The 27,349-nt window shown below is 42.9% G+C and overlaps 1 protein-coding gene across 2 annotated transcripts in view; it reads left to right on the forward strand.

Annotated features, from left to right (window-relative positions):
- The window catches only part of BDNF (brain derived neurotrophic factor), a 140,321-nt gene extending 118,704 nt beyond the window's left edge, over positions 1 to 21,617 (forward strand). For both annotated transcript variants that reach the window (XM_040328341.1, XM_040328342.1), the window contains exon 2: positions 20,269 to 21,617. In XM_040328341.1, the coding sequence (XP_040184275.1) occupies positions 20,269 to 21,036 (768 nt within the window). In that variant the 3' untranslated portion in view covers positions 21,037 to 21,617. The remainder of the gene's footprint in view (positions 1 to 20,268) is intronic.
- Positions 21,618 to 27,349: the final 5,732 nt, after the last annotated feature.

The following is a 27,349-nucleotide window of genomic DNA, read 5'->3' on the forward strand; positions in this document are numbered from 1 at the left end:
GAGCATAAAAATCTGTAGGTACAGTGAATATCTCCTAAACGCACTGTTTAGGAGATATTTACAAAGGATGTAGCCAGCCATGTCACCGGCACAGTTTTCTAAAGGGACGGCACGACATGCCGTCCCTTCAGAGTACATGCGCCAGTAGAGCGCATGCAGGAGACTGACGTCACAGTGGCCGGGCTATTCATATAGCCAGAGCTTGCAAACCCAGAACCGGGTGAGGAAGGGAGCCGTGACAGTGCTGCGCTGGAGGGCACCATGTGCAGATCTGTCATTGTGCTAGTATGTGGTGCATATTAGTACATTATGACTTATGCCGTGTACATACGATCGGAATTTCCGATGGAAAAAGTCAGACGACTTTTTCCATCGGATATTCCGATCGTGTGTAGCCCCATCAGAGTTTATTCATCGGAAATTCAGAGGAATTTCATCGGAGTTTACATATAGAACATGTTCTATTTTTCTCTGATGGAATTCTGATGTGATTTGGCCGGGCAAAAGCCTGATCATGTGTACGAGGCTTGGCCTGTAAAGCGCCTGAAATCGCCTCTCATGCCACCCCTGTGTGAATGCCTTGGTCCCTTTACACTGGGGCAGTGCGCTTGCGGGACGGGAAAAAAAGAACTGCAAGCAGCATCTTTGGGCAGTGTAGGAGCAGTGTATACACCGCTCCTACACAGCCCCTGCCCATTGGAATGCATGGGCAGTGCTTCAGAAGCGATGCAACATGGGCGTTTTTAACCCTTTGTTCGGCCATTAGTGGGGGTTAAAAGCGCCCTGCTGACGCCCAAAAGGCACAGCTAAAATGGTGGTAAAGCCCTCTAAAATGAGCGGCGCTTTACTGCTAACTCCAGTGTAAAAGTAGCCTTAAACCTGTAGGGGGCCTTTTTTTTTTTTTTTTACTTTTTGGCAGTTTACTACCACTTTATAGGCTTTGCAAACCGTCCTTCCTACCTGCCCCTTGTGTTTTTCACCCGTATAATATGTGCATTGATTGAACACAAATGTATGTTGATACGTTTGCCATCTGTCCAACGGATCGGATGACAATTGGATGGAAACAGACATGCAGTCCATTTCCGTCTGACTGCCCCATAGAAGAGAGAAGGACTGTGTCTGTGTCAGCTCAGCGGGATCAGCGGAAAGATCTCCTGCTGAGCAGATGGATTTCTTTTGGACAGATCCACTCCATTTGAAAGGGGCCTAAGAACCGACACTTCCTGTGACAAAACTTCATATCCCTCAATCCTTGGCTCTTTCCGATAAGTGCAGGTGAGAGTTAAACAGTAATTAGACCTGACACAGACACAAGCAGGCAGAGCAATAGAGTGAAGAGCTGTTTTATCACATAAGATTTCCCACATTTGTGATGTAACACAGAGAAATAGTGAGCCATTGACTGTGTGTGATCCAGCTAGGTAATTGATAACATGGGCAGAGGAGAACTGATCAGACATGACATTACAAACTGCAGTCACAACATGAGACCATCATTACAAAGTAAGGCAAACAAACATCACAGGGACTAACTACACCAATACATAGATCAAACAACAAGAACATTTAAAAGTGTACAATGCCTTTAGGCCTTTTTTTTAGCTTAAAACAACGTTTTCCTTTTATTAAATAAAACTTTATTAGCAGTATGTTTGCGTGCAACGTAGAAATATAAGTCCAGGAGAGTTAAACATCCTCTCAGATTCATAAGCAGGCTCTGTTGTGGAGATTTGCTTTTAACATGTGTGCTTAATATTAGTTCTGCCACATGGATTTACTGGGTGGTGGGAAAAGTTAGAGAAAATTGAAAACACAACCATTTAGAATTTATAAATCATATTGTGTTCAAAAGAAAGGAGAAGAAGGGTTCATTTCTTCGCGCCAGGGCTCCACCACTGAAGTATTTACTGCTCCTTGCCTCTTCTACATGGTAGGTACCCATCAGCCATACACCATAACACAGCAAAGTACAGTTCACATGGAGGAAGTCTTACATTCGGGGCTGTATTTACTATAAGGCTTCGTTCACACCAGCCCATGTGCTAAAGTGCATGTGCACCAGTGTACATTGTGTAGGGCGGTGAGGGGCGGAGTAATGCGTTGTTATAATGCACCACTATTTTTGCTGCATGGGTGCGGTGAGGTTCATTTTGTAAACATTTAGCATGACTAATATGAGTGTTATGGTGTGAACAGGGCGCATAGAAAAAATATGTTACCTATGGTGTGAACAAGCCCTAATGCCGCGTACACACGACCGTTTTTCATGACGAGAAAAAATGCAATTTTTTAAATTGGTCGTGAAAAACCTTCATGTGTAGGCTCCAGAGCATTTTTCTCTATGAGAAAAATGCCTGTTAAAAATTTAGAACCTGCTCTATTTTTTCTCGTTGTTTTTCACGTCGTGTAAAACGGTCGTGTGTAGGCTTTAACCAGAGGGAAAAAACGTGCATGCTCAGAAGCAAGTTATGAGACGGGAGCGCTCGTTCTGTACGTCCGTCGTACATGTTGTTGTACGTGTTGTACGTCACCGCGCTTTGCTAGAGCTTTTTTTCACGAACGTGTGTATGCAAGGCAGGCTTGAGAGGAATCACGACAAATTAAGTCGAGAAAAACTTAGTTTTTTTGCATGACATGAAAAACAGTCGTTTGTACGCGGAATTAGGCACAAAGATAAAAGTGTCTGGGGGGAGCCAAAATATGGTACCAATTCCAAAGCATACTGATTATTTGTGATGGAATTTCACTCTTCCAACCAGTATTAATTATTTTTAATCCTTATGATGCTAGCATTAGTAAATAGATAGGAAAGTACATCCTATTTACTTGTTTTAAACTTTTTTATTTACATTACTTCCTGGTTTCTTGCCTAGGCAAATGATGTCATACATCCCAGGAGTCTTCAGGTGGGGAGGGGAGGAGAGGAGGAGGGGGTTACTCAGCTAAGCACACACTCTCCTGTTAGCATCCTTAGGGATAAGGGCAGATAGTTTTTTTAGGAAGTAAATGTTATATGAATCATCTGCCCTTACTAAGGGCCCTTTCACACGTGCGGACCGTATGTCCGCATTTTCATCCATCCGTTTGCGGATGAAAAAGGGACATACATTGGTCCCTATGTGATTGCGGGTGTCAGCGGATAAATATCCGCTGACACCCGTAATCACCCGCCTCCGCAAAGATCTGATTTTGCAGACGGAAGAATGTCCTATTTTTTCTTCCGTCATCGGATCGGATGAACACAGACACGCGGTTATATACGGAGCGATCCTCGCTGAGCTTACGGACACACGGAGGCGGATCATTACTGATCCGCCCCGTGTGAAAGGGCCCTTAAAGTTAAAGTAAACCTTGATGGGTTTTGCTTCCTCTTTGTTCCCCTCTAAATAAAAGCATAATGGGCATACTAGCCCATTATGTGGCACTTACCTACAGACGAAGCCCGCAATGTTCCCGATGTCCCTGCTTGTCGAAGCATCCATCTTCGCTCCTCTTCCTTCCAGGGGCCGCAGACTCCAGCTCTGGCCAGAGCCATGTGACGTCACTCCTGCGCATGTGTGTGGAAGCCATCAGTCACGGCACTTGCAAGTGAAGAAACGGCACGAAATTTCTTCACACCGCATGCGCAATGACATTATCGATGCACTACAAGGTAAATATCTCCTAAACTGCGCACGTTTAGGAAATATTTTCACTTCCTATAGTGTCAATCATCACTTTATGATGGCAGCTGACAAAAAAGCTGGGGGGGGGGGTCAAATTGATTTCTCAAGGCCCATTAGGTCAACAGAGGGGCCCAGGAGGTGGGAGCCAAAGAGATTTTTTTTAATTTTTGGGGTGTAGGTGGATAAACTCAGTGCTTCTGTTCTACTGCACCCCAGGGGTGGGGTATTGGCAGGGTTGGGGGGTCCTGACAGGGCCCCATGATTTCTAACAGTGGCCCTGGATACAGGCACCCCTACTAGACAACAACTCCCCTGCAGCAGCACAGCATACACAACTGGAGGCATTTAACATTCCACACTTATGACTGTTCAAACTAAATAGCATTATCAATACTCAATAGTATATTCCTTGACCATGGCATGATATTCTTCAGGGGAAGTATTTTCCAGATAAGGAAAATACCATTGACTATCACCACTTAGCAATCCCACGTCACTATTCTGGCCATTGTTTTTTTTTCCTATTCACGGTTTCATTTTCTTCATGCTAAAAGATAAAGTCCTTTTGTGGGCCAAACAATCTACTCATGATGTCAATACAGTCAATGAATCATATATGCTTTTTCAGTTACTCATTGATCCTTGGTGATCCATTTGTCCTTGTTGTGAATAACCATGTGAGAACTTGTAGCATCTAGTCATACTAATCAGTGCATGTGGGTTGGAGAAATAAATAACCTCTGACAATTCTTGGAAACGTGTTGTAAAATTTAGATATGATGTCAGAACAGGCAGTATCTGTTGAGCTAAGGATGATAGTGTAGGAAAACTAGTCCCTTCTAAGAAAGTTCCTGAGAACTCCAATGGTGGAATGTGGACGGCTTTAAAGGACAAATTCACCTTTAGTAAAATAGTCTTCTAATAAATACCTCTACATCCCTGAGTACAGCCCACCTGGGATAATACTAATGCCTCGTACACACGACCAGTTTTCCTCGTCTGGAAAACGGCCATGACAGAAAACTGTCCGTGTGTATGCTACATGGCAGTTTTCCCGACAGGAAAACCACCAGGAGTCCCGGCGGGAAAAATTAGAAAATGTTTTCTTTTTTCCTGCCGGGATTCCTGGAAAACACTGCCGTGGAGCATACACACGGCCGGGATTCCCGGCCAAAGCTCTCATGGTAGTTTTCCTGCGAGGAAAACCAGCCGTGTGTAGGGGGAAAAAGCTGCCGAGCATGTTCTCGGCTTTCCCCTTGGTTTTCCCTGCGGACTTTTTAACGCCGGGAAAACCGATCGTGAGTATGGGGCATTAGGAATAAATAGTCAAACGGCATTAGTGCAGGATAAAGCTTGTTTGGCTGTACAGCTTCAGTGGATGACAGGAGTGCAGTTTGTTCTGCACTTCTGTGACCTGCTGAAGACCCCTGTTGACTGACATCACAGAACCATATGGTTAGGATCCACCAAGATGCCTGGACCAGCACTCGACTCAGCCTCTCAGCGAGCTGCTAAGAGCCTGAGCCTGCCCCCCACCCCCAACCCCTTTCACAGCCCAGTACTCCAGTGAGCACGCTGGGGGCAGAGAAGAGAACCAATGACTAACAGTTACCAGCTTTCTGCTCATGGAGCTCTGAGAACTGAGTAATCAGCGGTGTTTGATTGCTCAGTTCTCAGTCTTATGCCTAGTACACCTGCTCGGTAACTTTTCCCCCTACACATGACCGGGTTTCCCGACAGGAAAACTGCCATGAGAGCTTTGGTCTGGAAACTCGGCCGTGTGTATTCTCCACTGCAGTCTTTTCCCATAGAAAAACTGCCGGCTTAAAAACCACCGGGAATCCTGGCGGAAAAAAAAGTTGGTACTATTTTTTTTTTTATTGCAGTTTTCCTGTCGGGAAAACTGCAATGGAGCATCAACACGGCCGGGATTCCCGGCCAAAAGCTCTAATTGCAGTTTTCCCGACAGGAAAACCGGTCGTGTGTACGAGGCATAAGAGACGGCAGGGGACAGATGCAACATCGGACTAATGCTGCATCCACCTAGGTAAGTATAACTCCTATTTTAAAGCACAACTCCAGGAATTAGACAAAATCTATTGTTGTAGTGCCCACCATCACCCCACCACACACGCTGCAAGGGATGCTTGGTATGTCTGGGGGGGATGGAAAGATTGTAGCACTTAACTTACCATGACTCAATAGGCTCCAGGACTCTCCAGCTCTCCCTCTGGCACTCCAGGCTATGAGTGGTCCCTCTGCATCATCACATGCAATGCAGGGCTAACATTCCTGTACCATACGTAAAAGAGGTAGGAGTGCTGCTGCAACAGGAAGCCACTTAAAGGGGTTGTAAAGGTACCATTTTTTTTCCTAAATAGCTTCCTTTACCTTAGTGCAGTCCTCCTTCACTTACCTCATCCTTCGATTTTGCTTTTAAATGTCCTTATTTCTTCTGAGAAATCCTCACTTCCTGTTCTTCTGTCTGTAACTCTACAAAGTAATGCGACACTTTCTCCCTTGTGTGGAGTGTTGTGCTCGCCCCCTCCCATGGACTACAGGAGAGTCAGGACGCTCTCTACGTTGCAAAGGAGCTGTGTGTTAGTGGGCGTTAAAGAGGAGGCTTTGTGGGACCAGTCGCACCACTAGAGGGACCCAGCTAGAGTGAGAAATAAGTGAACTATTACACCTTATCCATGCACCGCTAGACTGTACAAGCAGATAACCCTTCAGTATGAAGGCCTAACTGTAGGGACAGATTGGCCCGGATTCACAGACACTGGCGCATATTTATGCCGCCGTAGCGTATCTCCTTTGCGCTACGCCGACGCAGCGCAGAGAGGCAAGCACTGAATTCACAAAGTAAGTGCTTCCAAATCTGCACTGGGTTTCCAAGGCGTAAGTCGGTGTAAGTGGAAGTGGGCGTGAGCCATGCTAATGAGGCGTGACCCCATGCAAATGATGGGCCGGGCGCCAGACAGATACGTATCGTCAACTGCACATGCGCTGTCCCATGGGCGCATCTCAGTGCACATGCTCACAACCACGTCGGAACAACTGCCTAAGATACATCGGATCACTGCCTACGGCGTGAACGTAACCTACGCCCAGCCTATTCACGTCCTACGTAAACTACGTAAAATACGTCGGCTTGTGTTCCCTGGTGCAGCCCTTTGCATGGATGCTGCTGAGTAAAACCTCCTTTATGGGGCATAACTTTACGCCGGACGTATGACTTTATGCGCACTGCGTCGGACGGACGGACGGACGGACGTGAATCGGCGTATCTCCCTCATTTGCATATGTGAATAGAAAATCAATGGGAGTGCCAAATACGTCCAGCTTAAATATGCGCCCACTCTAAGCTGGTGTAGGCAAGTTACGTCAGTCGGATGAAGCCTATTTTCAGGCGTATCTTAGTTTTGTGGGCAGGGCACATAGATACGACGGCGCATATTTGCACTTACGCGGCGTATCTCGAGATACGTCGGCGCAAGTGCTTTGTGAACCCGGGCCATTGTGTTTAATTCCTGGATTTGTGCTTTAACAGAATTTTTTTTTCTAATTTAAGTAAGATTTTCTTTCGGTTATCTTGTCACATATCCAAGAGTTCCAAATGGTATGTTTATACTTCTAGCTTCTTAAAGTGGTGCTAAACCTCAAACCAAAAATGTAATCTACTAACGCTTACCGTTCATTAGATGTGGTGGCTGCATTTGTTTTGCTTTTTTAGGCTTTCTTCCCTTTGTTTCCACCTGGTGATCTAGCCAGTAACACTCCTCCTGTATTAGAGTGCCTCCACTCTGGATAAAGAAGCAGAGGGGCACCTTTGGACAACGGCATTGTCAGTCTGGGGGAAGGGGAGTGTTAGGTGGACTAGTCAATTTAACTATACTAACAAATTGAAGCCAAGCTCCAGCTAACACTTTATAAGCAGTTACAGCAAGCATTTTTTTTTCCTTTTGTATGCTTCACATAAATTAATAAAAGCTGATCATTGTAAGCACTGCTGCCAGTGTTAAATGGTTTGTCTCATCCCTGTAACTGCAAGAGTTTTTTCTTTTGAAAAACAGACTTACTGGCCAGATAACCAGGTGAAAATAAAAGAAAGAAACCCTAAAAAGAAAAGTAATGCAGCCATCACATCTAAGAATTGGTAAGCTGTAATATAATAAATGTTTGATTTTGGGTTTAATACTGCTTTAACTATGAGCAGTCAGCATTGTTTTAAATTGATAATGAAAACTGTAATCTCTATGGAAAATGCAGTTACCCTTAGCATCATGTACTCCTGCAAGGAAAAGGAATAAAGCTGTTTTTTTTTTAAGATATATATATCATTTTTTGCCTTTATTTTATATAAAGCTGAATAAAACATATGACTTTAAAATATCTGATTGCATTCATGTGTGAGTATTTGCAATGCAAATACATGTCCAGCCTGAGATCAACCCTCCTTTGCCTACTTTAGTTATTTCTGTATTTCAAGAGCGTTAAAGCGATAGCTGTCTAACTAGATGAAATAAAGTGCTTTCTGTCTGTGAAGGATGCATTATTATTATTTTTTATTTTTTTTATTATTTTTATTTGAAATTTTCACTGTGAAGGTAGAAAACAAGGAGGGCCATTGGGGCATACCCCGGCCAATTGGTGAACATAGCCATGTACATAAAAGCGTGCAACTCACCGCGCAGCATTATTTAAAATGCAACAGGAGGGAAAAGATGGCATCACTTGGCTGAAAGTAGAACTTTTACAATTTGTATATAATGGACAAGGATGGAACCTTTGCTGAGTTTTCTTTTATGTCTGTTAGCTAGATTCAAAAAGACCGCCCTAACTTTGCGGCGGCGTAGTGTACCGTAAGTTAGCGAGGCAAGTACATGATTCACAAAGTACTTGCCTGCTAAGTTACGGCGGCGTAGCATAAATCGGGCGGGCGTAAGCGCAGCTAATTCAAATTCGGCTGAGGGGGCGTGTTTTATGTTAATGGGGGGGTGACCTGACGTGATTGACGTATTTTACTAACGGCGCATGCGCCGTCTGTGTACATATCCCAGTGTGCATTGCGGCAAAGTACGCCGCACGGTCGTATTGGTTTCAACTTGGACGTAAATTACATCCAGCCCTATTCACGGACGACTTACGCAAACGATGTAAAATTTTCACATTTCGACGCGGGAACGACAGCCATACTTAACATTACTATTCCAGCTATTTGATGGAATAACTTTAGGCCTGAAAGTGCGTTACGTAAATGGCATATCTTTACTGCGTCGGGCAAGCGTACGTTCGTGAATCCGCGTATCTACTCATTTACATATTCTAGGCCGACCGCAATGGAAGCGCCACCTAGCGGTCAGCCTAAAAAGTACACTTTAGGATACGACGGTGTAAGACACTTACGCCGCTCGTATCTGAGCCTAATTTAAGCGTATCTGGTTACCAGAATACGCTTAAATTTGCGTCGGCGCAGATTCAGACTTAGGCTGGCGTATCTACTTATACGCCAGCCTAAGTCTTTCTGAATCCACCTATGTGACTCCTTTGGGAAGATTTCCATTCATTATTGTTTTGTCCTTGAAACACAACAGAATGTGAGGGGGGGGGGGGGTATCCCCAAAGTGAGGAAAAACCCCATGATAGACAGTTGTCACCAAACAGGTGTCCCTATTGGAAGAGCTCCCCTCTACTCCTATTACACTAAAAGATAGACTTCCCCTAAGGACGGCTATGGGAGAAGACAGTGATTATTGATAGCGGCTGTAGCAGATGCTACTGATAATCAAAGGTAAAACCCAGCATGCTGGTTATACCCAAGTTGATCGATCACTCAACCTCAGCCTTCCCATGCATGGTTCAAATCTCAGCCGGTTCCTGCTGAACCTGCCAAGATTCAGACCATGTACGGCCTTACCTTATGTCCAACCAATGGCAGTCACCACCACAGACAGGGAAAATGAACCTCCCCAACAGCTGTAAATCTTCTCTACTTTACAGTAGGTGACCACGATATTGTGTCAATCTCTCTCCCTTTCTCGGCGAGATTGACAACCTACGAGCCCCGTCGCAGGAGCCAGCGCCGAGCCGGCTCGCTGCGATGGAAAAAAGGCGTCCTAGAAGCGACGGGGATCCGACTTGGATTCCTGCCAATTCTAGCCGCTGCGTTTGGTATGAATCATGAGGGGGAACTCCACACCAAATTTTAAATAAAAACCGGCATGGGTTCCCCCCCAGAGACATACCAGGCCCTTAGGTCTGGTATGGATTGTAAGGAGAACCCCTACGCCAAAAAAACGGCGTGGGGGTTCCCCCACAATCCATAACAGACCCGTATCCAAGCACGCCGCCCGGCCGGTCAGGAAAGGAGTGGGGATGAGCGAGCGCCCCCTCCTGAGCCGTATCAGGCCGCATGCCCTCAACATAGGGGGGGTGTGTGCTCTGGGGCAGGGGGGTGCCCTGCAGCCCCTCCACCCCAAAGTACCCTGTGCCCATGTTGATAAGGACAGGGCCTCTTCCAGACAACCCTGGCCGTTGGTTGTCAGGGTCTGCGGACGGAGGGCTTATCGGAATCTGGGAGCCCCCTTTAATACTGACCCCCCACCATAGGTGAATGAGTATGGGGGTACATTGTGGTTCTCCTTACAATCCATACCAGACCTAAGGGCCTAGTATGCCCCTGATGATTCATGCCAAACGCCGAGGCTAGAATTGCCGGGAATCCAAGTCGGATCCCCGTCGTTTCTATGATGCGCTCGCTGGAATGTGCTTTTCCTATTCCAGTGAGTGCGAGATGTCGGCGCCATGTCGCCGAGAATCAGCGCGATGCCGTCGTGCTGGAAACACATTCTCGGCGACAGGTACAGTAGCTACAGTTAGAATAAGCAAGACATTCAGATGCCTTCTGTTTTTAAAAGACTCCACTGTGCTTGGAACTTCTTGTTGGTTTCTAGTGGTCTGTAGGTTTTTATTGCTGTCTGTGTCCCCCCTAGAGATTTACTTCCCCTGAATGTTCTGATCACCAATGTCACCAGGAATTAAAGTAACGGTAAATCTAATGTCTTGAGATGCTACCAGAATAGGAAAAGAAGGGAAATCTTTTTAGAGATACACTTTTTTCAGTAACAACTGTCCAACAGAGCATTTCTTAAACATTGCTAAGGTATTCTCTTGCTTTCTGTTTGAGTCTTCAACACTGGAAGTAAAGGGAATTCTCCATTATGAGAGCCAGATGGCAAAAAGAATCTAACAGCAGTAATAACACCCTCCTCTACTCTATCTAAAATGAAAAGTTTGGCTTTAGATACTGTATACTATGAATCCACCTCGGGCGAAGGGGAGGGAGGCAATAAAAATAGATGGTTGAGCTGCAGTTTTACCAATTGCCAAGACACAGGTTAACATGGCTAGTGGCCATGTTGGTATACTGCCATGGTCACGCCAAGATTTATACCACAGGTGGCGTATGGCAGGCAGTACTGCTGCCCAACATAACCTATGTAAGTGAACAGGCGTACACTGCAACTGCTCGGCAACCTTGTGTAATGCATGCAGTGGCAGAGTGGTGCAGCAGGCTTTCAGAGGAAAGAAGGTGTCATATCACCTCGGAAAAAATGCCTCATTAAAGGGGTTGTAAAGGTAAAAAAAATGTTTTCCTAAATAGCTTCCTTTACCTTAGTGCAGTCTTCCTTCACTTACCTCATCCTTCCATTTTGCTTTTAAATGTCCTTATTTCTTCTGAGAAATCCTCACTTCCTGTTCTTCTGTCTGTAACTCCACACCGTAATGCAAGGCTTTCTCCCTGGTGTGGAGTGTCATTCTCGCCCCCTCCCTTGGACTACGGGAGAGTCAGGACGCCCACTAACACACAGCTCCTTTCAGTATCTACAATGTAGAGAGCGTCCTGACTCTCCCGTAGTCCAAGGGAGGGGGCGAACACGACACTCCACACCAGGGAGAAAGCCTTGCATTACTGTGTGGAGTTACAGACAGAAGAACAGGAAGTGAGGATTTCTCAGAAGAAATAAGGGCATTTAAAAACAAAATGGAAGGATGAGGTAAGTGAAGGAGGACTGCACTAAGGTAAAGGAAGCTATTTAGGAAAAAAGGGCCAGATTCACAAAAGAGATACGACGGCGTATCTCCTGATACGCCGTTGTATCTCTGAGATATGATTGTCGTATCTATGCGCCTGATTCATAGAATCAGGTTACGCATAGATAGCCCTAAGATCCGACAGGTGTAAGTGACTTACACCGTCGGATCTTAGGCTGCAATTCTAGGGCGGCCGCTAGGTGGCGATTCCATTGCGGTCGGCGTAGAATATGCAAATGACTAGTTACGCCGATTCACAAACATCCGCTTTCCCCGTCGCTTTAAATGTACGTCGTTTCCGTAGAGATACGCCGCGTAAAACTAAGCATGCCCTCTAGGTGGTCTAACCAATGTTAAGTATGGCCGTCGTTCCCGCGTCAATTTTTTAAATTTCACGTCGTTTGCGTAAGTCGTCCGTGAATGGCGCTGGACGCCATTTACGTTAACGTCGAAACCAATGACGTCCTTGCGACGTCATTTAGCGCAATGCACGTCGGGAAATTTTAGGGACGGAGCATGCGCAGTACGTTCGGCGCGGGAACACGCCTAATTTAAATGGTCCCCGCCCCATTTGAATTAGGTGGGCTTGCGCCGGGCGGATTTACGTTACACCGCCGCAAGTTCACAGGCAAGTGCTTTGTGAATCAAGCACTTACGCTGAAAACTTGCGGCGGTGTAACGTAAATGGGATACGTTACGCCGCCGCATCGTAGCCCATTTCTACTTGAATCTGGCCCAAAATTTTAACCTTTACAACCCCTTTAAGTACAATTTATTGCAGATCAGTTTTTTTCTCTGCAAACAAAAAAGTACAGTAGTAAATTGTCACAGAATTTCTAACTATACACCACGTTATCCACAACAATAAGAATATTTTTTTTTGCTGGAGTTCTTTTACAAAATAGATATATATATATTTATGCTAGAATATTCTTATGTGCATGATCTATCCTTATGTGCCTTCCAAGAAATAATTGCAATACTTTTTATAGCCGTTCTCTTATCCGTTTGTATTAGCATGGACGTCTGGCTTTGGCTGCCATCCCATCCATCTTCCACCACAAGAGGGTTTTGTAAAATGTCAAATTTGGACATAAAATAGTGCCCTGGAGAACCTCTGAACATACTGTTACAAGCTATAAAATATTTAAACCGTTAGGTGTATAAATAGTGGGAATAAATCACATCCTCTTCTGATAAGGCCACAAAAAAAAAAGAATTGTTTATATGTAAGCTATAAAAGGCAGCCAAAATATAGATACAAACTTTCTAAAGCTAATTTAAGGTTAATGGCCTTTCCAAATATAGGCGTAGACTCTCGAAATTATTTATAATTATTCCCACATTCCTATAATGAATACCTTGGTATTAATGGATTCTTCTTCTTATAATGTTATCAAGCATTCTATTTTTCTGATTTAGTCATCACTCCAAAACATTAATTATTTACAGACATACGCATTGGAAAAAGCAATAATGTGCTTAACAGCCAATCACGTTTCATTTACAGCAGTTTAAAGTAGTCGAATAAATGAAAAATTTTATCGGATCTAAAAGGTCAAAAAGTTTAACAAGCAGATTTAAAAATGTATTTTTTTTTTTTTTTTTTTTTTGTATTTACTGTTTTCATGTATTGGGGTTCAATGTATCATTGAAAATAGCGGCAAGTTGATATTCTGTATGGGAGGTTTCGACCACTATTCTCATTTATTGGAAAAATTGAGGTAGCGCTACATATTTTTTTGCATTATTTGGTTCGTTGGTGTGGGAACACACATCAGGGCCGGTGTCATGAATATGCATCAAGTCTGTCTGGTTACCTGATCTCCATGTGTCCATTAGAGGCTGACCCTGTTCTGGTTTCCCTTTTTATCACTTCCTCTTCCTGTATGGCTCCACCCTAGTCCATCCCAGGAAGCCTATATTAACCGTTGCTCTACAGGTCTGCAGTGCTGTTCAACAGTGTTCCTATGCTTAGTTCCTGTCTGCAGTATAGTTGCTAGTTCCTGTTTGCAGAGTGCTTCGTTCATCTTCCGTGTACCGTTTTGGCTTGTTCCCGACTTCCCTGTCTGCCTGTGCCCCTGACTATTTGCATGTCCCACGGTTATCCTTGTCTGCCTGTTGCCCTGACCTCGGCTTGCCCATCACCACTGTTTGTCCTGCTGACTGCTTCCCCTTTCTCCCTGCGGAGTGTGACTTGAGGAATCTCGGGGATGCGACCTGGACCCAGTTGCGGCCAAGACCATCCCCACCATCAAAGGCTCTGGTGAATACAAAACTGGGTCTTAGACTCCGCGCCCTGGGTGATCTTAGGTTCACGCTTCGTCTCTGCTAGCAGTAGTCGGCCATAGGATTCACCACCCTGTGGTGCATCCCTGACCCCTACGGGGTGCACTTGTCACCTGGCTACGGGTGACCTGACAGCCGGATTCAGATAGAGATACGACGGCGTATCTCCTGATACGCCGTCGTATCTCTGAGTTCCGTCGGTCGGATCTATGCGGCTGATTCATAGAATCAGGTTCCGCATAGATCTCCCTAAGATCCGACAGGTGTAAGTGACTTACACCGTCGGATCTTAGGCTGCAATTCCAGGCCGGCCGCTAGGTGGCGTTTCGTTTTTTACACGCAACAAATATGCAAATGAGGATTTCCGCCGATTCAGAAACGAACACCCGCCCGGCGCTTTTTTTTTTACGTCGCTTGCGTTCAGCTTTTTCCGGCGTATAGTTACCCCTGCTATGTGAGGGGTATCCTATGTTAAGTATGGCCATCGTTCCCGCGCCGAGTTTTTAATTTTTACATCGTTTGCGTAAGTCGATTCAGAAAAGAGCTGGACGCAAAATCAATTAAAATAAATAAGAAAACCAAAAAAAAAACTTTTTAAAGCGCCCCGTCCCGACGAGCTTGCGCGCAGAAGCGAACGCATACGCGAGTAGCGCCCGCATATGAAACAGTGAGGTATCGCCGCGATCGTTAGAGCGAGAGCAATAATTCTAGCCCTAGACCTACTCTGTAGCTCAAAAAATGCAACCTATAGAATTTTTTAAACGTCGCCTATCGAGATTTTTAAGGGTAAAAGTTTGACGCCTTGCCACGAGCGGGCGCAATTTTAAAGCGTGACATGTTGGGTATCATTTTACTCGGCGTAACATTATCTTTCACAATATATTAAAAAATTGGGCCAAATTTATTGTTGTCTTATTTTTTAATTCAAAAAAGTGAATTTTTTCCAAAACAAAGTGTGCTTGTAAGACCGCTGCGCAAATACGGTGTGACAAAAAGTATTGCGATGACCGTCATTTTATTCTCTAGGGTGTTAGAAAAAAAATATATATAATGTTTGGGTTTTAAGCAATTTTCTAGCAAAAAAAACTGTTTTAGTCTTGTAAACTCCGAATCTGAAAAACAGGCTTGGGGCTTAAGTGGTTAAGTGGTTAATACGCAAACTTGTTTTACTGAATACATTCATTTAGAGAATGTATAATGGTTTAGTGTCAAACCATTTTTTGTATTTAAATAATAGTTGTCCATACACCAGAACAGAGGTGCAAAGTGATTGGTTCCAAAAGAGGGATAGTAAGGCATGATAATGTAGGTTAGCTCCAAATTTCAGGTTTTGCCTAGAGGTGCCAATTTATTGAGACTTCCCTGGTTAGTGAGGTTTTTTTCCCTTCCTGTGTCTGCTGTAGACAGTTTGCATAATTATAAATCTGTGTCTCTATGTCCCTGGCAGCACTATGGAGGTGTAAGGCGTTCCATGCATGCTTTTAATATTTTGTAAGATAAAAATATCTCCAGCTCACCAGCGTTACATCAGTGACTCACTGATGAAGTCATTCTAAACAAGTGCAAGACTCTGAGAAAAATGCCATCCGGCAGACACTGCATACAAGGAGTTTTATTGTAAGAACTTCTCTTGATACTTTTTGTCTAGATTTTCCCTGCTGATTTGTGAATCACGAATCCTCATCACAGCTTATTATCACGCATCTATACATAAACCAGTATCACTTTCTGTAACAAAGAAGGGGTGAAGCACTGTCCTATTAATGCCGGCCTACACGCTGTTACAAATGAAGGCATTGTTCTTTGGAGCGTCAGCACGTGCTACACGCTCAATACACCCACAGAGTGATGAGCTAGAGATCTGACGCTAGATTCGGGGTCAGGTCCGGGTATCTTCTGTCCACAATCAGTTGTCTGTTTAGATGTGTAAAAGGTGAGCTCCAGGAAAGCTCCCCTAAATTCTATGATAAATCTGCAGAGGAAATAGCTATGACTATCTGCGCCTTGCTTTGTTTTTTGGTGCATTGTTATGAACAAGAAATAACACTGTAGTTTCGGGTTCTCTTGCAGAAAATAAATGTTATAGTTACCGTATTTATCAGGGTATAGCGCGCTTCCGCGTATAGCGCGCACCCCTAAAGTTGCCCCCATTCCTGTGGAAAAAAATTTTTTTTTGTACTTACAGTTTTGGTGTCTTGCGCGGCGTCCATCGGCGAATCCGGCGTCCGTCTGCGGCTTCGGGTGTCCTCTTCGTCGGGTCCGGCGTCCTCGCGTCCTCCCCACTCGTTTCCCGTGCCGAGTTTTGAATACTGCGCCAGCATATACCGAGCGCAGTACACTCGGGCAGGCTCGGAAACTGTCGCGCTCACGTCCTGTATGTCCAGGACGTGAGCACGGAAGAAGCCGAGACTGGCCGACTATACCCGAGTGTACTGCGCTTGGTATATGTCGGCGCAGTATTCAAAACTCGGCGCGGGAAAGCGGGTATCGACGTATATCGCGCACCCACGATTTTGCCCTGATTTTCAGGGCAAAAAAGTGCGCGATATACGCCGATAAATACGGTAAATAATTTCAAGTGGTTCTAAAGCCTAAACTTTTTTTAACCTCTTCAGCAACGGAAGGATTTCCCCCCTTAATGACCAGGCCATTTTTGCGTCGCTTTAACTGACAATTGCATGGTCTTGCGATGCTCTACCAAAACGTCCTTTTTTCCCCACAGATATTGTTTATTATTATTATTTATGGTACTTATATAGTGCTGTCAATTTACGCAGTGCTTTACATATACATTGTACATTCACATTGGTCCCTACCCTCAATGAGCTTACAATCTAAGGTCCCAGACTCTAACTCACATTCATTTACTAGGGCCAATTTAGACAGCAGCCAACTAACCTACCAGCATGTCTTTTAAATGTGTGAGGAAACCGGAGTACCCAGAGGAAACCCACACAGGCACAGAGAGAATATGCAAATTCCAGACAGGTAGTGTCGTGGTTGGGAATTGAACCAGCGACCCTTGTTACTGCTAGACGAGAGCGCTACCCACTACACCACTGTGGCACTTTATTTTGGTGGTATTTGATCACCTTTTTTGGGGGGGGGGGCATAAGAGAAAAGAGGTGAGAGGGGAAGAAGCTCCAGCACACAACCTATGATTGACAATCTAATTTATGTTCCTGTGTATAGGGGGTGCATCTCTTCCCTCCAATAAGCTCTCAGAGCTCTTCTCACTGAGCTCTGTTGAGTGTAAATTCAGCTCCCTACTCCTTGCTTTCTGTAAGTTTAGACAAGCTGTAAAAAAATATGCGCTTTGAATAGCTGTAGAAAAAAAGAGGGCTGCAGATAAACAGGTACAGCCTATGTAGGAAGGATTGGTTTAATCTCTGAGTATCACCCAAGGCTGGTCACTTCACTGGGCATATGTAAGGGTTTACAATCACTTTAAGCTTACCAATTCTTTATTATAATCATCCTATATTTTATCAGAATCTACCTTTTTGTATACCAGTACATATTTTTCACGAAGGTTGTATTTTGTATTTTTTTTTGCCTGTTGGCAAAAATAGTGTTGTGGATTCTCACATTCCACTACAGCAACGTTTATGAAAGTCAGTTTTGGAATAATGTGTTACTATAGCTTGGTTGCAGTTGCCTGGTAACATTTCCCATAATGCCCTTACAAAGCTTTTCACAGAATCAAGAGCTCATTAAAAATTGAATCTCTATACTGCTCCTGACATGTAGCATTTGCTCCAAAAAGCTCTTAGGTTATCTCTTCCTGGTTATAAATCCAAAGGTAAATATTTGTACCGGATTCACTCTCTATCCGGTGGGTGGGATGAGATCTTCTGTAATGGAGCTGAGCTTGGGATATAATAATTATAAGGACAGGAGTTTTCTCTCAATAAATGCAATGTTTCATCTTGTAGAAGGTTACTAAGTAAACAGAAGATAATGGAACGGGGATTTGCTGCGGCTAAGTTGATAGAAAATGTCATGAAACCAATGTATGTGTCGCCTCTAATGCGTTCCTCTAAATCGTCTTTTTTTTTCTATAGGAAAAGAATAATGGCTTTTTTGTAATCTTACATCTATGTTTCATGGTGGTACCATTATTTGTACTGTAGCTGTAGGATAAAAGCATACATGGGAAATGTCAATAGTTGGTGGGGACAATAGGGATAAGTGAATAAATCTAGATTTTTATATACCTGACTATCCATAAAGCACTGGGTAACTCAATAGGCTCCCTTCTAGGCCATTAATATAAAAACTTTGGGCCAGATTCAGGTAGAATTCCGGTGGCGTAACGTATTGCATTTACGTTACACCGCCGCAAGTTTTACGGGCAAGTGCTTGATTCATAAAGCACTTGCCTGTAAACTTGCGGCGGTGTAGCGTAAATCGGACATGTCCGCTGGTTATGACGTGTAACCAGCGTCCCGAAATCCCACGCATGTGTCGAATTGATTAGACGCATTCGTGGAAGCATTGCACTTATGTGTCCAGCGCAAGCCCGCCTAATTCAAATGGGGCGTGTATCATTTGAATTAGGCGCGTTCCCGCGCCGAACGTACTGCGCATGCTCCGTTTTGAAATTTCCCGCCGTGCTTTGCGCGAAATGACGTTGCACCGACGTCATTTTTTGAACGTCGACGTGAGTTACGTCCTTTCCTATTCACGGACGACTTACGCAAAAAAAAAAAATTCAAATTCGACGCGGGAACGACGGCCATACTTTAACAAGTCTAAAGATAGGCCAAGAAATTGCAGCTTTAACTATACGCCGGGAAAAGCCGACTAGCGACGACGTAAGAGAATGCGACGGCCGCGCGTACCTTCGTGAATCGCCGTAAACAGCTAATTAGCATACCCAACGCGGAAAACGACGCAAACTCCACCCAGCGGGCGCCGAAGTATTACACCTACGATCCGAAGGCGTACGAAGCCGTACGCCTGTCGGATCGAAGCCAAAAGCCGTCGTATCTTGGTTTGAGGATTCAAACTAAAGATATTACGCGGCAAATTTGAAAATACGCCGGAGTATCAGTAGATACTCCGGCATATTTCTTCTGTGAATCTGGCCCTTTTTTTTCAGTCTTGGATAGGGCACTGAGGAATTGGAACTCCCGTCAGTTTTTTTATTTTTTTGGCTGTCTGTGTACCCTTTAGGATGATTTACATTGTCTGTTTGTCCTAGTAATTATTGTCTCTGGGATTGAAAGTTAGAGAAAAGTTCCAAACTTTGACTTATCCCCCAAGCAGGAATAGAGGGGAAAATTCTCCAATAGGGACATTTATTCAAGGAAATTAAGGTAAAACTCCCCAGTGGGTCTTAAGCCTCGTACACACGATCAGTCCATCCAATGTAAACGGTCTGAAGGACAGTTGTCCTAGGTTAACCTATGAAGCTGACTGATGGTCCGTCGTGCGTACACACCACAGGTTAAATAACCCATCGATGTGAAAGCTGTATAAGTAAATTAGGGCTGCGGAAATTAACGATTAATTCCTTGATTAATCGTTAATTTCTTTGATCGATCAAAATAATTTTGATTGAGTACGAGATCTGCGGATTGAGCTCCGCGGTCTCACCTGTAGGAAAGGCCACGGCTTCGGCCTAGCTCCGGAGCTGCGGCCATCTTGGTACACCCAGCGGCTGCCTATTAGCGGCATGCTGACGTCATCGTCTGCTGCCTGGGAGATGTGGACATTATGGGGAGATTACTGGGGGAGCTGTGGATATTACTGGAGGAGATGTGGACATTACTGGTGGAGATGTGGACATTACTGGGGGAGATGTGGACATTACTGGGGGAGATGTGGACATTACTGGGGGAGATGTGGACATTACTGGGGGAGATGTGGACATTACTGGGGAGATGTGGACATTACTGGGGAGATGTGGATATTATGGGGGAGATGTGTGGACATTACGGTTATAATTAATCGAAATCAGTCGATTAAAAAAAAAATGATTAATCGAACACGAAAATTTTAATCAGTAACAGCCCTAAAGTAAATACAATGCAATCTATATTAAACTTTTTGGATCAGTGATAGATTTTTTTTCTTAAACTTCAATGTTTCGCAACAACCCCATATGTTAACTATACTGTATCCAGCAAAACAATTTTTGTTTGCCATTTGAGTAACATGTAATCAACAAGTCTTCTAATTTTTGTTCATGTTTCTGTCTTTTTCTCTACAGTTCCATCAGGTGAGAAGAGTAATGACCATCCTTTTCCTTACTATGGTTATTTCATACTTCAGTTGCATGAAAGCTGCCCCCATGAAAGAAGCCAGTGTCAGAGGACAAAGTGGCCTGGCCTATCCGGGTCTTCGGACCCACGGTACTCTGGAGAACATAGGTGGGCCAATGAGTGGGTCAAGAGGAGGAGGACTTCCATCCTTGACGGATACCTTTGAGCAGGTTATTGAGGAACTCCTAGAAGAGGAACAGACCATAAGGCAGAGCGAGGAGAAGAAGGACTCAGATATGTATTCATCTCGAGTTATGCTAAGCACTCAAGTGCCTTTGGAGCCCCCTTTGCTTTTTCTCCTTGAGGAGTACAAAAACTACCTGGATGCTGCAAACATGTCCATGAGAGTGCGCCGCCACTCAGACCCAGCCCGACGCGGGGAGCTGAGCGTGTGTGACAGTATTAGTGAATGGGTGACTGCAGCCGACAAAAAAACTGCAGTGGACATGACAGGACAAACAGTTACTGTTCTAGAAAAAGTCCCAGTACCCAAGGGTCAACTGAAACAATATTTCTATGAGACCAAATGCAATCCAATGGGCTACATGAAGGATGGTTGCAGGGGCATCGACAAGAGGTACTGGAACTCGCAATGCCGAACTACCCAGTCTTACGTGCGTGCGCTCACCATGGATAGCAAAAAAAAAGTCGGCTGGCGCTTTATAAGGATAGACACTTCTTGTGTATGTACACTGACCATTAAAAGAGGAAGATAGTGAATTTATGTTGTATAGATTATATTGAGAAGAAAAATTATCTATTTGTATATATACATAACAGGGTAAATTATTCAGTAAAAAAAGACAAAAAAATAATAATTTTATGGACTGCATGTATAAATGAAGTTTATACAGTACCGTGGTTCTACAAATCTATTTATTGAACATATCCATAACCTAAAAGAAAATAATGACCTCTGCGCACAAAGTTGCCTGTTTTCTGCTGGAAGGGCCCCGGGCTGCATTGCTGTGCAATGCTTCCTGAGCCCCCTCCAGCAGTACATAGGTTAAGAGATAAGCCTGCATTACCTTCCTCAATACCATTGTGGTTTGTTGGTGTTGCCAAGAGTTGAAAACTTTAAAAAAAAAGTTAGACAAGCATGCATGCTGCTTCAGTTGTGAATTGATAACACTCTGTCTTCATCCAGGCAAAAGAGATATAAAAGAAAAAAAAGAACCAAAACATTCCGTTCACACTTTAGACAGTATCTTTATTCATGTCGGTATTATATCTGTTTACTGCTTTTAACTTCTCTGATAGCGTTGAAATTAAACAATGTCAAGGTGCTGTTGCTATAGCTCTACTGTTTAATTTTTATTTTTTTGTGTTTTTTTTTTTTAATTTTTTAATTCCTGAAAAAAGTTGCAAAGAGCTTGTCATGAATCTGTGTTCTAGCTAAAAAAAAAAAAGCAGACAAATATTTAATTTTTTGTATGTTGTGAAGGTGTTTGCAAACTCGAATCAGACTACTGATAAAAAAAAATAATAAAAAAAAAGTCAAGGCAATTAAAAAAAAAAAAAAATATATCAATGTTCATGTTGAACGTTTTCGACCTGTATTGGACACGGAGTTGTATTTTTCAGATATGAATGAGGGCATGGTGCTTTCTCTTTCTTGCAGGCTTTTGTGTGCTATATGACAGCCGTGTATGCTATTCTGTATTTCATGCGAGACCGGTACATTTCAGAAGACTTATAGCAAAGGAAGTTGCAGATTGTATGATCTGGGAATGTCTACAAGGATTTCTAGACTACTGCTGGGTTCTGTTGACATTTGCAATACAAATGCTGCCTAGGAGTTGTTGATCTAGGCATCCTTGGCCCATAACATTGTCCTCTTAATGCTAATCAGCAAACAAATCAGACATGTAGTAGTTACCAGGTTACTATGGAAAGTGGCAATAAATATGAATATGATGATATGCGCATATCATAGAGCTAGAAAATGTAAGCAAGAAGCATTAACAAACAGAACACTTAGAAAACCTTAGATGGCCTTTCAAATTTTAAGATCATAATGTAACATATTACATGGCCCCACATTGCACAGGGGCCAGCCATTGAGTTTACATAATTAATGAGAGAATAGATTGGCTGGATATTGTCGTCACTAAAGATGGCTCCCTCTTGTTTGACTAGCTGACAAAATTTAAGGATTTGTTACGCAAAAAAATACATACACTAAGGTTGTTTTTAATTTAGGATAACTAACACTGATGCACAAGTTTAAGAAGATTTTATATTAATCTAGAGTGGGTCTTCAAAATTTTCTGACAAATTTTTGCACTATGCCTACCTGTACTGGTGCAAAAGCACTCATTGTCTTAGTCTATAAATATCGTAATCCAAAAGCACAGCTTACCTAAATGAAAGCTGTTCATCGTACAATACATAGAAATCTTGGAGAACCATAAAAAGAATTGCGTGACATGTCCCCTGAAGAACAAGCATTTAATGGGTCTTCCAGGTAAAAAAGTGAAAACCCTGTTTCCGACCACACTATTTAGCCATTTAGTAAGATAAACAGGTTGTCCCTCCCATAGTGCCTAGCAAGCAATTCTGGTCCTGCTTAGGTTGTCTCAGGGAACAAGGTGAATCCATTTAAATGTAACGCCATCTAGTACAATCACGCTGTAACCAGTTTTAAACTGTAATGACTCTGCGGTTAAACTATGATGCAGTTGGTAGAGATCACAGCAGAGCTGGGTGGGGAAGGGGTTGTGTAGAGGAAAAACACCTTGATTCAATACTATTGTTAAAAGCTTGGGCCTTCATTTACTATATTTGGTCTACTGCCCTCTAATGCCGCGTAGACACGATCGGACATTCCGACAACAAAACCCATGGATTTTTTTTCCGACAGAATGCTGGCTCAAACTTGTGTTGCATACACATGGTCACACAAATGTTGTCGGAAATTCCGAATGAGAAGAACGCAGTGTTGTACAACACTACGATGAGCCAAGAAAAATTAAGTTCAATGATTCCTGGCATGCGTCAAATTGATTCCGAGCACGCGTAGGATTTTTGTGCCTCAGAATTGGCTATCGGAATTTCCGACAAGAACTTTTATTATCGGAAAAATTGAGAACCAGCTCTCAAAAATTTGTTGTCGGAAATTCCGACAGCAAATGTCCGATGGAGCATACACATGGTCGGATTTTCCGACACCAAGCTCACATCGAACATTTGTTGTCAGAAATTCCAACCGTGTGTATGCGGCATAACATTGGCAACTGAGCAGATAATATCAACAATGTCCAAAATATTATTAGACATAGCTAACTACTTGGCGTCTGCTCAGTAAAATCTCAGTGGACAAAGATTTCAGGTGTGCCCAAATATACCTTCCCAAGCTCTAAAGATTATAGGCAAATCACAGCTTTTAATTTAATGTAACAAATTTAAATTTTAATGTGTGTGCCATAGTGGTAGGACTTAACTTGGATCAACATTAAATGTTACAACTCAGAGAGATAACATGTTGCCTGTTTCCCAACCATACACCAGCAAAAGTACAAGTAACTTTTAATCTTCAGCTACTTCAGCATTCCGAAAGAGACTTTAAAGAGATTCTGTCACAGGGATTTTTTATCCCTAAAAAGCTCAGTGTGATGGAAGACAGTTCTTGATTATAAACTCGGCAGTGTCTGACTTGGATTGCTGCTTTTCTGAAAAATCTATGGTCACCAAAGACTCAGGACTCACCCCCTACTGTGGTTTGTGGTTTCTGCTTCTGCTATCTATATCACTACTGTGTCCTATTGTGACATAGGTGCCAAGAGATGAAACCAAAGCATGGACCAGGGTGGAGGCATCCAACACTCCTCAAAGTGTTGGGTGGGAAGATTCTCTCAAAAGCCATAGCTCTTCAGCAAAATGATGATCTGAGTCACTGCCCAACAATGAGGACAGTATAAACACTCTTATTTTCTCTTTAGGAATGGTATTAACAGTTGCTGCATTTTCCTTAAAATTTATTTTTTTATATTTATTTAACTAGAATCAATTATTTTACTTGTGGGACATAAGATTTCCTTCTTTAGATAGAACAAAGTACCATACAAGAGCAGACTTCCATTTTTACAGGAGTACACTTCCTGTTTACAGAAGCACACTTCCTGTTTCTATGACCAAACTACCTGTTTACATGTCTACTTCCTGATTGTAGGAACTATCTTCCAGTTTACATGACCATACTTCCAGTTTACATGTACATCTCCTGTCTACAGGAGCAACCTTCCCGTTTACATGCAGTATAGCAATATTGCACTCATATGCAGCACAGAGAAAACCATGTCACTTTCCAGGCATTGGAATATTTCAAAAGAATCATACCAGACTCCTTAAAATAACTGCACTGGGTAATATCATGTATAATTAAAATTTACTGGACCTCTTCATAGTATAATTACATTTTTTTACTAATTTCTTTTCCAGTGACTTTGTCCATATATGGAAAAAGCGTGGATCTGAAATGGACTTTGCTACCCAATTGTGCTTGATCAGATGTAATGTCTGCTGAAAGCCATAAGGTTTGACAGTTTCTAAAGACTTGAATCTAGCAAAGAAATCTTAGAGGTCACTATAATTTCTAATATGAGAAAAAGAGCATTTTTGACAAATAATTTAGAAACTGCGCAAAAAAATATAGCAATGCAGAGCTAGTTCATAGGGTAAAACTAAACCCAATTTATTGGTTTTCCAAAACCGTTACATTCAAGGCATGCCATGAATGATAACTGTCAAAGTTGCTTGTGGGGTCATAGCTGATCACATGTGCAGCGCCATGGCAAATGGAGGTCAAGTAAAGACTAAGATTGCACCTTCCTTGGCTGTAAAAGTTGGGAGTTTTTAGTTCCACTTAAAGTGCAGTAACTAAGAGCATCCAATTAAAATTCACATGATGGTAAATTATTGCTAAGGGTTACCTGTTTTGGGGATTATTTTTCTTTTAATTCAATCTTTACTAAAGAACGCATTTTGGCCTTGTTCACACAGGCTTCAGCTTGTATAACAGCATTGTGTACAGAAAGATTTTGCAAAAGATTGATGAGCATGAAGCACCTTTGTTGAAGCCTTTTGAAACAACCTTCAGATCCAGGATGGAAAAATAAATATACAATATATTACCAAAAGTATTGGGCCACCTGCCTTTACACGCAAATGAACTTTAATGGCATTCCAGTCTTAGTCTATAGGGTTCAATATTGAGTTGGCCCACCCTTTGCAGCTAAAACAGCTTCAACTCTTCTGGGAAGACTGTGAATAAGGTTTAGGTGTGTCTATTGGAATGTTTGACCATCCTTCCAAAAGCGCATTTGTGAGGTTAAGCACGAAGGCCTGACTCGCTGTCTCCACTCTGATTCATCCCAAAGATGTTCTATCGAGTTGAGGTCAGGACTGTGCAAGCCAGTCAAGTTCCTCCATCCCAAACTCTCTTGTCCATGTCTTTATGGACCTCGCTTTGTGCACTGGTCCAAATCATTTGGTTGAGGGGGGCTTATAGTGTGAGGTTGTTCTTCAGGGGTTGGGCTTGGCTCCCTATTTCTAGTGAAGGGAACTCCTAAGTTGTCAGCATACCAAGACATTTTCGACAATTTCATGCTCCCGACTTTGTGGGAGCAGTTTGGGGATGGCCCCTTTCTGTTCCAACATGACTGAGCACCAGTGCACAAATAAGGTCCATAAAGACATGAATGAGTGGATTTAGGTTGAAAGAACTTGACTGGACTGCACAGAATCCTGACCTCAACCTGATAAAACATCTTTGGGATGAATTGGAGCAGAGACTGCGAACCAGGCCTACTTGTCCACATCTGTGCCTGACCTCACAAATGTGCTTCTGGAAAAATGGTCAAACATTCCCCTCAACGCACTCCTAAACCTTGTGTGTGGCCTTCCAAGAAGAGTTGAAGCTGCAAAGTGTGGGCCAACTCAATATTAAACACTACAGACTAAGACTGGGATGCCATTAAATTTCATGTGCGTGTAAAGGCAGATTTCCCAATACTTTTGGTAATATAGTGTAGTTCTAAATGGGAGAGATTACTGTCACTTTAACTTCCCAAACTGGAGCAAAAGGATTGTTTAGGGGATTCAACAGTCCTGCTTAAAGATTATTAAAAATGTAATACAAGCTATTTTCATACAAGCTAAACTCTGCATGAACAGGGAGTTGGTTTTGATTAAAAATCACGGGGGAAAGTTGTCCACTGCAGCCAATCCAAATAAAACAATAACTTTGTTTTCTCTGCTTTGGTTAGAAATGATTGTGGTTGATTTGGGTAACTCAGAAACTTAGCTTTTCTCTACTTTCTCTAAATCAGTACCATTTTTTCGAGAGGAGGTAGAGACCACAGACAAGCCTTAAAGAGCCGGTCCTGGCCTAGGATCCATTTAGCCCTGCCATGGCATATGGCAAATAACTGTGTAAACAAATGCCAGTTAGCATTACAGTATGTCAAATGAACAGCAATTTGAAGGCTTAAGATCCATAACAGTAACTCAAGGTCTTTTCTTTATTTAGCATGCTTTGCACATAATTCTGATCGATTGCAGCTTAGGGATATATCAAGCCTTTAACTGTATCCTTGTAAGAATCCACTTTCTAAATGGGGCGCCAAAGTTGCTGGTAGCACATCCAAAGAATGGAGTTAGACTCTGTCTGATACTTAAGAATCTTGCTATGCATCCTGGGACTGCAGTAAAAAATATATAAAAATAAATAAAAACTAGACAAAAAAAAAAAGGCAACAACAAAGCACACTTGGAGTTCCCCAGTCATGTCAATACGTGTTTGTGTATACATATTTATGTTAGTAAATATATATATATATTTATATATACACCCCCAGACTGTAAATATTTGTATGTATGAATATGTATATACATGTACATATGTGGATACATATAAAATTGTATATTGATATATGCTATGGATAAGTTCAGAATTCAGTAGCTTTTGGAGGCTTTTAGAACTAAATTCCAGCACATCAAAATCTTTACCTCTTTCAAGCCAGTTTCCAA

The sequence above is a fragment of the Rana temporaria genome, chromosome 11 (genome assembly GCF_905171775.1).
Source record: "Rana temporaria chromosome 11, aRanTem1.1, whole genome shotgun sequence".
In the NCBI taxonomy this organism is placed as follows: domain Eukaryota; kingdom Metazoa; phylum Chordata; class Amphibia; order Anura; family Ranidae; genus Rana; species Rana temporaria.